This window comes from Leucoraja erinacea, unplaced genomic scaffold (genome assembly GCF_028641065.1).
Source record: "Leucoraja erinacea ecotype New England unplaced genomic scaffold, Leri_hhj_1 Leri_390S, whole genome shotgun sequence".
NCBI classification, from domain to species: domain Eukaryota; kingdom Metazoa; phylum Chordata; class Chondrichthyes; order Rajiformes; family Rajidae; genus Leucoraja; species Leucoraja erinaceus.
The window spans coordinates 20,146-35,905 of NW_026576291.1; the positions used below are offsets into that span (position 1 = coordinate 20,146).

The 15,760-nt window shown below is 44.3% G+C and overlaps 1 protein-coding gene across 1 annotated transcript; it reads left to right on the plus strand.

The window, feature by feature from the left end:
* The first annotated feature begins 139 nt into the window (after positions 1 to 139).
* Positions 140 to 8,025, plus strand: LOC129693691 (contactin-4-like). Its single transcript, XM_055630474.1, has 6 exons — positions 140 to 203; positions 302 to 571; positions 2,162 to 2,431; positions 5,050 to 5,158; positions 7,118 to 7,173; positions 7,639 to 8,025. The coding sequence occupies exons 1-6, from the start codon at positions 140 to 142 to the stop codon at positions 7,752 to 7,754; spliced, it is 885 nt and encodes a 294-aa protein (XP_055486449.1). The 3' UTR covers positions 7,755 to 8,025.
* The last annotated feature ends 7,735 nt before the right edge of the window (positions 8,026 to 15,760 follow it).

A 15,760-nucleotide genomic window follows, 5' to 3' on the forward strand; every position in this document is an offset into this window, starting at 1 on the left:
CAAGGGGTCGAAGTTTAAGGATAAGGGGGACATCGTAGGGCTGAATGGCCTCTACTCCTGCACCTATTTTCTATGTTTCTATGTTTCTATCGTGGTTGAGGCGCCATTATCTCTATTTCAGAGCCAGTTGGATACGTAAATGAAATGCTGCCTCCAGTGGTCACAATCAGATCTTGCGACCAAATACGATGGGACCATTGTGAGTTGAGTTATTGACAGGCGCCTCAGGGATAGTAACACGTGGTGGTTTAGGTGGTAAAACACCGCTCGGACATATTTTAAATCGTTATTCTCTCCTCAGAACCGGTGGCGAATGTCAACCTGCGAGCCAACGATTCTTCGCCCAGGGAAGACATCGACGCCGTCGTGTTGACGTGTAGCGCCCGGGGAACTCAACTGCAGCGGAAATGGTTATTTCACAATGATCGTGTCCGGGCGAATGACAGGATAACTATAGCCGGTGACACGCTGCTCATCGCCCCTGTACAGAGGACCGACACGGGATGGTACACATGCATCGTAAGCAATGGACTGAACAGCGAAATCGCGGAGACATTTGTGAATGTTTACCGTAAGTACAGAGACGCACAAAGTATTTAGTATGTAGGTATGTTACAAAACCTACCTGAATCGTCGCTGAGAATCTGCCCCACCCCGTGTGCGCGATTTTGCCGCTGTTTAGAGGGGGCGGGTTTAAAACGCGATTTTTAATAGGCTGTTGCAATCGAAAATGTTCAGCCTAGTAAATCATTAACGAAAAATCGCTGAAAGACCCCGTCGCAAAAGGTATTATTAGTTATTATGGCCTTGTATAATAGTTATAGTAGTTTAAAAATCACTTTCTCAACCCGCGACCTCTCGCAGCCCCAGGGTTTTATAAAGCAAACAATTAAAGGTATGCACCTTATTTTTACATTAAAAGGGGCTTGTATATAACCCTGTATGTAAAGTTGTCTATATTGTGTACAGTTTTGGCCAGTTGGCCTTCATAACAAGAGGAGTTGAGTATAGGAGCAAACAGGTCCTTCTGCAGTTGTACAGGGCCCTGGTGAGACCACACCTGGAGTATTGTGTATAGTTTTGGCCAGTTGTGCCTTCATAACAAGAGGAGTTGAGTATAGGAGCAAAGAGGTCCTTCTGCAGTTGTACAGGGCCCTGGTGAGACCACACCTGGAGTATTGCGTACAGTTTTGGCCTCCTAATCTGAGGAAAGACATTCTTGCCATAGAGGGAGTACAGAGAAGGTTCACCAGACTGATTCATGGGATGGCAGGACTTTCATATGAAGAACGACTGGATAGACTCGGCTTGTACTCGCTAGAATTTAGAAGATTGAGGGGGGATCTTATAGAAACTTACAACATTCTTAACGGCTAGATGCAGGAAGATTGTTCCCGATGTTGGGGGTGTCCAGAACCAGTCAAGTCAAGTCAAGTTTATTTGTCACATACACATACGAGATGTGCAGTGAAATGAAAGTGGCAATGCTCGCGGACTTTTGTGCAAAAGACAAACAACAAAACAACCAAACAAATTATAAACACAATCATAACACACATATTATTTTACATAATAAATAATGGAAGGAAAACGTTCAGTACAGTTAGTCCCTGGTGAGATAGGCGTTTACAGTCGGAATTGCCTTTGGGAAGAAACTCCTTCTCAACCTCTCCGTTCTCACCGCATGGCAACGGAGGCGTTTACCTGACCGTAGCAGCTGGAACAGTCCGTTGCAGGGGTGGAAGGGGTCTCCCATGATCTTGTTGGTTCTGGAGTTGCACCTCCTGATGTATAGTTCCTGCAGGGGGGCGAGTGAAGTTCCCATAGTGCGTTCGTCACGAGTGCTGAAGCGTGTGATGCCACGGGTCGATGTTTAAGGATAAGGGGGAAAATGGTAGGGCTGAATGGCCTCTACTCCTGCGCCTATTTTCTATGTTTCTATGTTTCTATCGTGGTTGAGGCGCCATTATCTCTATTTCAGAGCCAGTTGGATACGTAAATGAAATGCTGCCTCCAGTGGTCACAATCAGATCTTGCGACCAAATACGATGGGACCATTGTGAGTTGAGTAATTGACAGGCGCCTCAGGGATAGTAACACGTGGTGGTTTAGGTGGTAAAACACCGCTCGGACATATTTTAAATCGTTATTCTCTCCTCAGAACGGGTGGCGGGTGTCACCCTGCGAGCCAACGATGCTTCGCCCAAGGAAGACATCGACGCCGTCGTGTTGACGTGTAGCGCCCGGGGAACTCAACTGCAGCGGGAATGGTTCTTTTACAATTATCATGTCCTGGCGAATGACAGGATAACTATAGCCGGTGACACGCTGCTCATCGCCCCTGTACAGAGGACCGACACGGGATTGTACAAATGCATCGTAAGCAATCGACTGAACAGCGAAAGCGCGGAGACATTTGTGAATGTTTACCGTAAGTACAGAGACGCACAAAGTATTTAGTATGTAGGTATGTTACAAAACCTACCTGAATCGTGGTTGAGAATCTGCCCCACCCCGTGTGCGCGATGTTGCCGCTGTTTAGAGGGGGCGGGTTTAAAACGCGATTTTTAATAGGCTGTTGCAATCGAAAATGTTCAGCCTTGTAAATCATTAACGAAAAATCGCTGAAAGACCCCGTCGCAAAAGGTATTATTAGTTTTTATGGCCTTGTATAATAGTTATAGTAGTTTAAAAATCACTTTCTCAACCCGCGACCTCTCGCAGCCCCAGGGTTTTATAAAGCAAACAATTATAGGTATGTACCTTATTTTTACATTAAAAGGGGCTTGTATATAACCCTGTATGTAAAGTTTTCTATATTGTGTACAGTTTTGGCCAGTTGGCCTTCATAACAAGAGGAGTTGAGTATAGGAGCAAACAGGTCCTTCTGCAGTTGTACAGGGCCCTGGTGAGACCACACCTGGAGTATTGTGTACAGTTTTGGCCAGTTGGCCTGCATAACAAGAGTAGTTGAGTATAGGAGCAAAGAGATCCTTCTGCAGTTGTACAGGGCCCTAGTGAGACCACACCTGGAGTATTGCGTACAGTTTTGGTCTCCTAATTTGAGGAAAGACATTCTTGCCATAGAGGGAGTACCGAGAAGGTTCACCAGACTGATTCCTGGGATGACAGGACTTTCATATCAAGAACGACTGGACAGACTCGGCTTGTACTCGCTAGAATTTAGAAGATTGAGGGGGGGGGGGTTCTTATAGAAACTTACAAAATGTTTAAGGGGTTGGACAGGCTAGATGCAGGAAGATTGTTCCCGATGTTGGGGGTGTCCAGAACAAGGGGTCCAAGTTTAAGGATAAGGGGGAAATGGTAGGGCTGAATGGCCTCTACTCCTGCACCTATTTTCTATGTTTCTATGTTTCTATCGTGGTTGAGGCGCCATCATCATTTCAGAGCCAGTTGGATACGTAAATGAAATGCTGCCTCCAGTGGTCACAATCAGATCTTGCGACCAAATACGATGGGACCATTGTGAGTTGAGTTATTGACAGGCGCCTCAGGGATAGTAACACGTGGTGGTTTAGGTGGTAAAACACCGCTCGGACATATTTTAAATCGTTATTCTCTCCTCAGAACGGGTGGCGAATGTCAACCTGCAAGCCAACGATTCTTCGCTCATGGAAGACATCGACGCCGTCGTGTTGACGTGTAGCGCCCGGGGACCTCAACTGCAGCGGAAATGGTTATTTCACAATGATCCTGTACGGGAGAATGACAGGATAACTATAGCCGGTGACACGATGCTCATCGCCCCTGTACAGAGGACCGACACGGGATTGTACAAATGCATCGTAAGCAATCGACTGAACAGCGAAAGCGCGGAGACATTTGTGAAGGTTTACCGTAAGTACAGAGACGCACAAAGTAATTAGTATGTAGGTATGTTACAAAACCTACCTGAATCGTCGCTGAGAATCTGCCCCACCCCGTGTGTGTGATGTTGGCGCTGTTTAGAGGGGGCGGGTTTAAAACGCGATTTTTACTAGGCTGTTGCAATCGAAAATGTTCAGCCTAGTAAATCATTAACGGAAAATCGCTGAAAGACCCCGTAGCAAAAGGTATTATTAGTTTTTATGGCCTTGTATAATAGTTATAGTAGTTTAAAAATCACTCTCTCAACCCGCGACCTCTCGCAGCCCCAGGGTTTTATAAAGCAAACAATTAAAGGTATGTACCTTATTTTTACATTAAAAGGGGCATGTATAAAAACCCTGTATATAAAGTTTTCTATAGCGAGTAGCTCATTTTGGGCTCTTTATATCCCGCAGTATTTTTCTGGGCATTTGAGGGCACAAATCTACTGCAATGTGAACGTTCTAACCCAGCGCGTTCACAGGAACCCACTAGAAAGCTGATTTAAAATGGACTTTTGGACTCATTTACAGCAATTGAACACTAAATTCCTTCCATTTGGCCTATAAATTGATGTAAATGAGATTTAAAAATGTTTTATTGTGAATTATTTGTGAATATTATTTGGACACTTAAGGCTATTTAAAAATGTTAAACATTTATTTAGAAATCGTTAGATGTTTAGATCTAGTAATTGAAGTTTGAGATTAGCTACAATGGGGTAACTAACTAATTATATGCTTTAATTTCAGGTCATCCAAGTAAGATTATTTTATATTTGTTTCAGAATGGTTCAATCTATGATAACTGAAAATTTCATTCAGTTCTCTTAATTTTTAAGAAGGTTATGGGCTTTTGACTGTCCACGATCACAGCTTTTTTGTTATGTCCATAGAAAATCAATAGGGAACAAGATGCTAATTTCCGAGTATGAAAATGGCCATAACTTTTTTATTACTTGAGATATGAAAGTGAATTAGATGTCAAATTAAACTTATTGTTATGCTTTATCTGATGGGATAAATTGCAGACTTGATTTTTTAAATCTCAAAATTTTGTAACATTGCTACAGTATGTACTTAATATTATTAATGGCAGAAACGGTACATCTACATCATAAGGAATAGGTGTAAAGTTAGGCCATTCGGCCCATCACGTCTGTTTTTTTTGTTGTTGTTTTAGCTGTTGCTTCGCCTGTCCCCATTTCCATCATTGTCGGCATTCTTATCACCATCGCTGTATGTCTCTGCTGCGGACTCTTCGCGTTGTTCATCGTCAAGAAGACATGCAGGTAAATGCGTCTCCCTCCAAGTTTTGCTTCGACCTTCAGTTCGGTTTAGACGGGTACATTTCACTTCTCCAAAGATGCTGTCTGTCCCGCTGAGTCACTCCAGCACTTTGTACCTGTCCACGTTCTCCACAGAGATGCTACCTGCCTGACCCGCTGAGTTACTCCAGCACTTTTTACCTGTCCATGGCAGCGAAAAGCCTGACAGGGAAAAACTTGTTATCCCGAGTTAACCAGTGAGCAGAAATACATGATTGTAATCGAGGAATTTACAGTGTACAGATAGATCCACGGTATGTGAATAGCGTTTAGTGCAAGGTAATGCCAGCAAAGTCTGATCAAGGATAGACCGAGGGTCACCAATGAGGTAGAGAGCATTGCAACACTGCGAAGTAAGGGCAGATCTGAGAGGTGTTCGAGAAGATCATAGTTATTGAGGGAGTGTTATTGAGGGAGCCCAGCGTAGGTTCACCAGGTTAATTCCCGGGACTGTCATATGCTGAGAGAATGGAGCGGCTGGGCTTGTACACTCTGGAGTTTAGAAGGATGAGAGGGAATATCATTGAAACATATAAGATTATTCAGGGTTTGGACACGCTTGGGGCAGGAACATCGTTCCCGATGTTGGGGAGTCCAGAACCAGGGGCCACACAGATTAAGAATATGGGGTCGGCCATATAGAACGGAGACGAGGAAACACTTTTTCTCACAGAGAGCTGTGAGTCTGTGGAATTCTCTGCCGGTTCTGTGGATACTTTCAAGAGAGAGTTTAGATAGAGTTCTGAAAGATAGCAGAGTCAGGGGATATTGGGAGATGGCAGGAACGGGGTACTGATTGGGGATGATCAACCGTGATCACATTGAATGGCGGTGATGGCTCCATGTTCATGTTCCTGGGTGTGGGATACATGCTGCGAGTCTGAGGAAGGGTCTCGACCCGAAACGTCACCCATTCCTTCCCTCCAGATATGCCGCCTGTCCCGCTGAGTGACGCCAGCATTTGTGCGTCTATCTTGGATTGAAACAAGGTGACTTGGATGGGCTGGGTGAGTGGGCAAATGTTTGGCAGATGCAGTATAATGTGGATAAATGTGAGGTTATCCATTTTGGTGGCAAAAACGGGAGAGCAGACTATTATCTAAATGGTCGCCGATTGGGAAAGGGGGAGATGCAGCGAGACCTGGGTGTCATGGTACACCAGTCATTGAAGGTAGGCATGCAGGTGCAGCAGGCAGCAAAGAAAGCGAATGGTATGTTAGCTTTCATTGCAAAATGATTTGAGTATAGGAGCAGGGAGGTTCTACTGCAGTTGTACAGGGTCTTGGTGAGACCACACCTGGAGTATTGCGTACAGTTTTGGTCTCCAAATCTGAGGAAGGACATTATTGCCATAGAGGGAGTGCAGAGACGGTTCACCAGACTGATTCCTGGGATGGCAGGACTGTCTTATGAAGAAAGACTGGATAGACTTGGTTTATACTCTCTAGAATTTAGGAGATTGAGAGGGGATCTTATAAAAACTTACAAAATTCTTAAGGGGTTGGACAGGCTAGATGCAGGAAGATTGTTCCCGATGTTAGGGAAGTCCAGGACAAGGGGTCACAGCTTAAGGATAAGGGGGAAATCCTTTAAAAACCGAGATGAGAATAACTTTTTTCACACAGAGACTGGTGAATCTCTGGAACTCTCTGCCACAGAGGGTAGTTGAGGCCAGTTCATTGGCTATATTTAAGATGGAGTTAGATGTGGCCCTTGTGGCTAAAGGGATCAGGGGGTATGGAGAGAAGGCAGGTACGGGATACTGAGTTGAATGATCAGCCATGATCATATTGAATGGGGAATGGTGCAGGCTCGAAGGGCCGAATGGCCTCTACTCCTGCACCTAGTTTCTATGTTTCTGTGTTTCTAAACCTGCATCTGCAGTTCTTGCCCACACATTGCATCTGGTTTGTGTTTGTTTAGGCCCAACCCACCACCCCGGACGAATAACGACACGGACAGGACTACTGCAGGAGATAGTAAGTGAATGGCAGAACACTGTAAATCTTGTTGTTACTGGCGAGCGGAGCACAGAGGCAAATTCATTGTATGTGTACAATGTGTACATACTTGGTTCAAGTTCAAGTTAGATATATTGTCACATACACCAATTGGTACAGGGAGATTTGAGTTACCATACAGCCATAAAAATAGCACAACACATGAACAATACTTACCATCAGCGGCGCTGTAGTTCAGCCACTGGACGTGTGCGCGATTTTGCCGCCTTTGAGAGGGGGGTGGTTAAAATGCGGTTTTTCTCTACCCTGCCCTGGATTATAGTTTGTTGGAGTGCAAGCTTTTGCTGAAGAATCGTTTCGACGGCCATTCTCTATATATATTTTTTAAATCGCCCGACAAGTTCAGCGCTGGAGTAATTTTAAAACGAGCTGTTGGGATGGGGAAATGTTAACTTCGTGACTGAAGGCGTTGTATTTCCGCAGATACGGTGGCTGCGAATGCCGAGGACGGATCGGCCAATTATGAAAATATCCCGGATAGTGCGCAGGTTGGTTCCTATACTCAATACAATCAGTTTTATTCGTCACATTGCACATAAAGTGCAAATTAAATGAATTTGTCAGCAGCGGTACAATGAGAAAGAACACACAATCTATCTATATTATTAAAACTCTGCTCTTGACCGGTTTTGGCCATCTGTGCTGCGGTTTCCGAGAGTACCTACGGCCGTCATTTGTGGCCACCTCGCTCAGATCCCCCCTCCTCCGCGTGTGTGCCGAGGATTTTCCCCGTCGATGAAAAATGACAGAGATATTAATGTTTTTACAAAATTCTCCATTCTCTCTGCTGCCCCTGCTGGAGGGAGGGGGAGGGACTATACAATCAGGAAGTGGTGTCCCTCAATCAGTCTCTGCAAGCGGTGTGCCTCAATCAGAGCTCTGAATAACACTGAACAAATGTCTCCACAGCTGTGAGTACCCATAATGTGATTTGAAAATGAAAATATGGTTAGTTTGAGGAAAAAAGCACTGCCTGCAAATGGTTGTTTGGGTTGAAGTAAAAAGGCACCCTCTCTCTCTCTCTCTCTCTCTCTCTCCCCCCCCCTCGCTCTCCTCCCTCCCCCCCCTCTCTCTCTCTCTCTCCCTCTCTCCCCCTCTCTCTCTCCCCCTCTCCTCTCTCTCTCTCCCCCCCTTCCCCCCCCCTCTCCCCCCTCTCCTTCTCTCTCCCCTCTCCCCCTCCTCTCCTCTCCCCCTCCTCTCCTCTCCCCCTCTCCTCTCCCCCCTCTCATCGCCCCCCCTCTCTCCCCCTCTCCTCTCCCCCTCTCCTCTCCCCCTCTCCCCTCTCCCCCTCTCCTCCCCTCCCCTGCTCCCCCCTCCCCTCCCCCCCACCTCTCCTCTCCCCTCTCCTCCTCCCCCCTCATCTTGCCCCTCCCCTCCCCTCCCCCCCCCCCCCCCTCTCCCTCCCCCCTCCCTCCTCCTCTCCCCTCCCTCCTCCTCCCTCTCCCTCCCCCCTCCCTTCTCCTTTCCTCCCCCCCTCCCTCCCCCCTCTCTCCTCTCCACCCCCCTATCCCTCTTGCCCCTCTCTGTGTCTCTGTCTCTCTCTCTCTGTCTCTGCCCCTTCTCTCTCTGCCCTCACACTATCGAAACCCGCCCCCACCCCCTCCCCCCCTCCCCCCCACCCCTCACTCTCTAGATGTGTGCAATTTGGGGGCTATGCATCAGTAGATAGGGTGATTATGGGGTAAAAGGAGCAAATTCATAATATTAATATAATATCAAGGGGGGTAGTTAGTGTGTGTGACGCTGCATGCCGCCCCCTCCCCCCCCACAACCGCACGTTGGGGGAACAGACCCAACGGGTCTGCACTTGGTCTAGTATTGAGGATGAAGGGTTACCTTATAGAGGTGTACAAAATCATGAGAGGAATACATCGGGTAGATGCACAGATTCTCTTGCCCAGAGTAGGGGAATCGAGGGCCAGAGAACATGGGATTAAGGTGAAGGGGAAAAGACTTAACAGGAATCTGAGGGGCATTTGTTCCACACAATGGGTTGTGGGTGTATGGAACGAGCTGCCGGAGGAGGTATTTGAGGCTCCGACAATCCCAGCGTTTAGGAAGCAGTTACATGGATAGGACAGGTTTGGAGATAAGTCCTTCCTCAGGTAAATCCTTCCTCGGATGAGGGGACCAAATCTGCACACAATACTCCAGGTGTGGTCTCACCGGGGCCCTGTACAACTGCAGAAGGACCTCTCTGACCGTGATGCTGATATCCCCTTTGATCATTTGTTTTCAAATATTACCCTTCCTTGTCTCCCTCTCCCCACACTCTCAGTCTGGAGAAGGGTCTCGACCCGTAGCGTCACCTGTTCCTTCTCTCCAGAGATGCTGCCTGTCCGACCCGCTGAGTTACTCCAGCACTCTGTGTCTATCTCCGCTGTAAACCGGCATCTGCAGTTCCATTCTGCACATGTTGGGACGGCGTGATGCAGGCGCTCAAGTCGTCGGCGAGACCACACTTGGAGAAGTGTGTGCAAGTATGGAGGCCCAAATACAGCATGGCCTGACTATTGTGTGTGCTTACGGGCTTCAGTCTCAATGGCAGTTTGGATAGGCTGGGACAATGTATGAATATCAATATCAAATCAATGCTATTTTCTGTTTCCAGGGGAGACGTTACAATGGGCCAGTTGAGGACCCCACCTATATGGTGAGTTTATTATTTGGTTCATTGGTTCATTCCATTTCATCATTCCCAGTTCCCCCTTAATTCATTAGTCAGGCTGGTCGCCCACTTGGTCATAATCTTCCACCACCTCCTCCTCCTCCTCTCCTCCTCCCTCCTCCTCCTCCTCTCCTCCTCCTCCTCCTCCTCCTCCTCCTCCTCCTCCTCCTCCTCCTCCTCCTCCTCCTCCTCCTCCTCCTCCTCCTCCTCCTCCTCCTCCCTCCTCCTCCTCCTCCTCCTCCTCCTCCTCCTCTCACATCTTCATAAACATAACATAAACATAAAACATAAAACATAAAAATTAGGTGCAGGAGTAGAGGCCATTCGGCCCTTCGAGCCTGCACCATTCGCCATTCAATATGATCATGGCTGATCATCCAACTCAGTATCCCGTACCTGCCTTCTCTCCATACCCCCTGATCCCTTTAGCCACAAGGGCCACATCTAACTCCCTCTTAAATATAGCCAATGAACTGTGTGGCCTCAACTACCCTCTGTGGCAGAGAGTTCCAGAGATTCACCACTCTCTGTGTGAAAAAAGTTCTTCTCATCTCGGTTTTAAAGGATTCCCCCCTTATCCTTAAGCTGTGACCCCTTGTCCTGGACTTCCCTAACATCGGGAACAATCTTCCTGCATCTAGCCTGTCCAACCCCTTAAGAAATTTGTAAGTTTCTATAAGATCCCCTCTCAATCTCCTAAATTCTAGAGAGTATAAACCAAGTCTATCCAGTCTTTCTTCATAAGACAGTCCTGACATCCCTGAGATGGCATGGTTGGTTCTCTGTTGTTCTGCTCCACATTCACAGGCTGGGCTCTGGCGGAGGGAGCCCCCATCTCCACACGCTGGCATTGAAACACCCAACTCCAGTACCAAGTCTGTTGAGCTTCACCCATCCACGCTCCTCTGGGGAGGTCAAACCCTGGGCAGCTTTTATCGGGTGAAGAGATGTCGCTGTGTAATGGAGATGAGGTTGCCTTCCATTCCTGTGACCACTTGGTGGCTATCCAGTGTGTGGTTTTGTCTCAGTTGGCTGGATGGAGGCTAGGAGTTGTTTTCCATGTGGAGGGACTTCAGTCGGGGTGGCCTCTGATCTCTGCTGGTAGCCTGATGAAGGAGGTGATCTGGGTCCATGGCACTACGAGATGACGAGATACATAGGTACACGTCTATCTGACGGCTCGTGGGACCGTGGGCCCCACGTCCATCTTCCCCCGAGACCCATTCCTTGTGTCCGAATGTTGACTAGTCGGAAGACGTAATTCAGTTGCCTTGCATCATAGTCTAGCCCTCTCCAAATTTGTCTGTAACTGTAGATGACTAGTGCATGTGCCTTTAACATAGTGACCTCACCACCACTATCCACTCCCCCTATTAGGTGTATAATTGCATGCTTCCCACCCTTAGCTCTCTCTCTCTAGCTCCGGTGACAGACCGCGTACAGCTAGAGCAGTAGTGTTTGTGAACTGTTAATAAACTATAGTTAAGACACAATGTGTTGTTGAGACTTCTTTACATGGTGTCAGAAGTGGGATAATTATTAGGTGTATAATTGCATGCTTCCCACCCTTAGCTCTCTCTCTCTAGCTCCGGTGACAGACCACGTACAGCTAGAGCAGTAGTGTTTGTGAACTGTTAATAAACTATAGTTAAGACACAATGTGTTGTTGAGACTTCTTTACACTAACGATTTGTGAATTTCCAACAGGGACTGGAGCTGGAAGATCAATCCGTTTACAGTGAGCTACAGTAGGCTCATCGATCATCAGCGGGCCGACCCATCGATCAGCACGTTGTTACATCAAGGATCACAAGTTGACAATTTCACAAGTTATTGTAGTGGAATTATGCCATTCGGCCCATCGAGTCTACTCCGCCATTCAATCATGGCTCAGCTATCTCTCCCTCCTCACCCCATTCACATACCTCTCCCCATAACCCCCGGAACCTGTACATCAACAATTTATCTATCGCTGCCTTAAAACTATGCAGTGACTTGTGGCCCCCAGATCCTCATTTGGCAAATTATTCCGCAGACTCACCACCCTCTGACTAAACAAAATTATCCTTGTCTCCTTCCTAAAATAATGTCCTTGAATTCAATAGGCAATATACAGTAGGTGCACGTGTAAGCCATTCGGCCCTTCGTGACAGCACCGCCCTTAAATGTGATCATGGCCAATCTTTTTTTGTTTTTTTGAAAATATTTTTTATTGGAGATAGGCACATCATCTATTACATCATTACTGTCTTACATTTTTAAATTGATAATATTGTCAGTTATTATTACATTGTCTCCAATACTTTTTGCCTTTTTCTTCATTTTTTAAAAAAACTAGATAGAACTAAAGAGATAGATGAAGTAAAGGAAGAAAAGAAAGGAAAGAAAAACAAAAACAAAAAAATAAAATAAATAAAAAGGAAAAAGATAGTTAAAGAAGAATGGAAAAAATTATTAAAAAAAAAAACATCGTTCGAGATATGTTCGTACATTTCAGAGTATAGCATTTCATCCAATCTTTAGTCCGAGTGCTAGTCAGGTTCCTGTGCTGAACTATTCTGACCCTTTAAGTAATCAATAAAAGGAGACCATGTTCCAACGAATAATTCCTGTTTGTCCAACAGGGAAAATCTGATTCTTTCCACGTTTAAGGTCTCCGTGATTTCTATAATCCACATTTTGATTGTGGGGGCCGTAGGGCCTTTCCAAAATTTTAGAATTAATTTTTTTCCTGTTATTAAACTATAATCAATAAAGTTTATTTGTGTTATTCTAAATGTTTGATTTAATTCTAATATTCCGAGTATTATTAATGTTGGATCTGGGTTGGTTACTTTGGATATTATACTAAAAATATTTACCCAGAATTTTTTAATTTTTATACAGTTTGCAAACATATGAGATAATGTAGCTTCTAAATGTTGACATTTATCACATATAGGTGAAATATGTTGAAAAATTTTATGTAGTTTTGTTTTTGAATAATGTAACCTATGTATTACTTTAAATTGTATTAGAGAATGTCTGGCGTTTAGTGAACACTGATGTATGTGTTGTAAACTTTCTTCCCAAGTGTCTTTCGTTATTACTTGATTTAATTCTTTTTCCCATGTTTGTCTGTGTAAGTCCGTCGAAGGAATGTCACTGTCTAATAAGATATTATATATATAAGATATTGATTTTTCTGTATTAGGATGTTTGTTCCAACATTCATCAAGAATTTCTGAGTTCCTAATTCGAAAATTTTGAGAGTTCGATTTTACATAATCTCTAGGTTGAAGATATCTGAAATAATCATTTCCTCGAAGTCCATAAGTCTGTTGCAACTCCTGAAATGTCAGAAAAGTGCCTTCCTTGTAAAGTTGTCGCATATTTTTAATTCCATAATTCTTCCATTGTGCAAAACCCCCGTCTAAACATGAAGGCTTAAACAAAGGATTATTCACAATTGGAAGAAAAAGTGATGTTATCTAATTTTAATGTCTTTTTTAATTGTTTCCAAATTCGTATAGCACTAAATGTTATAGGGTTTTCCCTATACATGTTTTTGTTTCATTTAGACGTAGCAAATAATATCGAACCGATATCAAAAGGTAGACAATCTCCCTTTTCCATTTTTAACCAGTCTGGTTGATGATCTATTTCTTCCAACCAGAAATTCATATTTTTAATATTAACTGCCCAGAAATAAAACAAAAAGTTAGGTAAAACCAAGCCTCCATTTATTTTTGATTTACACAGGTGTCTTTTGTTTATCCTATGATTCTTATAATCCCAGATAAAATCATTAACAATAGAGTCCAATTTTTTTTTAAAGTTTTTTGCCAGATATATCGGAATCGGCTGAAAAAGGTATAATATTTGCGGTAAAAAAATCATTTTTATGGCATTAATTTTGCCAACCATTGAGATAGGAAGTGTTTTCCAGTATTGGATATTCTTATGTAGTTTGTTCAGTAATGGGGGGAAATTTGCTTTAAATAATGATGTATATATCTTAGTTACATAAATACCTAGATATTTAAATTTTTCATTTACTATTTTAAATGGAAATTGTTGTATTATCTGTTTGTTATGTTCCCTTATTGGCATAATTTCACTTTTATTCCAATTTATTCTGTATCCTGAAAGTGAACCGAATTGGGTTATTAGCTTTAATAAGTTTGGGATACTAATTTCTGGTTTTGTAATGTAAATTAATACATCATCTGCGTATAGAGAAATTTTATTCACTGTGTCCTTTGTGTTATACCCGTGTATTTCTGGATGCCCCCTAACTCTTTCTGCCAGTGGCTCAATAGCAAGCGCAAATAATAATGGAGATAACGGGCATCCTTGTCTACAACCTCTAGATAGACTAAATTTAGATGACAACCTTTGGTTAGTAAATATTCTAGCCGTGGGATTTGTATATAACAGTTTTATCCATGTACAGAATTTCTCCCCTAGCTGCATCTTTTCCATCACCGAAAATAAATAAGGCCATTCGACCTGATCAAATGCTTGTTCAGCGTCCAGTGAGATTAATGCTAGATCTTCATTAATAATTCTCTTGGAATATATAATATTAAACAATCTTCTTAGATTATAATATGAGTAGCGTTTCTGAATAAAGCCTGTTTGGTCAGGGTGTATTAATTTATTCATCACTGTACTTAATCTATGGCCAACCTGTATCCCGTTCCTGCCTTCTCCCCGTATCCCCTGGCTCCGCTATCTTTAAGAGCCCTATCTAGCGCTCTCTTGAAATTCCCCAGCCTCCACCGCCCGCGGAGGCAGAGAATTCCACAGACTCGCAACTCTCTGGGTGAAAAAGAATGGTCTTGATTCGAAACGGCACCTGTTCCTTTCCCGCAGAGATGCTGCCTGACCCGCTGAGTTGCTACTGCTGTGTTGGACAATATTGCATTATTTTTGTGGTTACACATATGTCAGTTCATTGTGATAATTTACTAAATGCGTGGCTTCATTTTCCTCTGCAAATATATTAAAATATTTTATTGCTTTTGATCTGTGTGTGTTCCCAATGTGTCATTTCGCACCCTCGCCGACCTACTTCATTATAGACTAATGTAGTTTTGCCCAATTAGTTTCTGTTACTTGTTTCACTCCGAATCTAACAATGCCCGATCTCGCCATGGAAGACCCGGACATCGAGTTGTAAAACTTCCCCAACATCGGGAACAATCTTCCTGCATCTAGCCTGTCCAAACCCTTAAGAATGTTGTAAGATTCTATGAGATCCCCCCTCAATCTTCTAAATTCTAGCGAGCACAAGCCGAGTCTATCCAGTCTTTCTTCATATGAAAGTCCTGACATCCCAGGAATCAGTCTGGTGAACCTTCTCTGTACTCCCTCTATGGCAAGAATGTCCTTCCTCAGATTAGGAGACCAAAACTGTACGCAATACTCCAGGTGTGGTCTCACCAAGACCATGTACAACTGCAATAGAACCTCCCTGCTCCTATACTCAAATCCTCTATGGCAAGAATGTATTTGCTCAGATTAGGAGACCAAAACTGTACGCAATACTCCAGGTGTGGTCTCACCAAGACCCTGTACATCTGCAGTAGAACCTCCCTGCTCCTATACTCAAATCCTCTATGGCAAGAATGTATTTGCTCAGATTAGGAGACCAAAACTGTACGCAATACTCCAGGTGTGGTCTCACCAAGACCCTGTACAACTGCAGTAGAACCTCCCTGCTCCTATACAAATCCTTTATGGCAAGAATGTATTTGCTCAGATTAGGAGACCAAAACTGTACGCAATACTCCAGGTGTGGTCTCACCAAGACCCTGTACAACTGCAGTAGAACCTCCCTGCTCCTATACTCAAATCCTTTGCTATGAATGCTTGAGATTGGAGTAGGTGACA

What these genes read in the sequence shown, in the direction of transcription:
- LOC129693691 (XM_055630474.1), top strand. Translation starts at nt 140, where the DNA reads ATGAAATGCTGCCTCCAGTGGTCACAATCAGATCTTGCGACCAAATAC. An exon ending in ATACGATGGGACCATTGTGA is followed by an intron (nt 204 to 301) that starts GTTGAGTTATTG and finishes TTCTCTCCTCAG; the next exon opens with AACCGGTGGCGAATGTCAAC. An exon ending in GACATTTGTGAATGTTTACC is followed by an intron (nt 572 to 2,161) that starts GTAAGTACAGAG and finishes TTCTCTCCTCAG; the next exon opens with AACGGGTGGCGGGTGTCACC.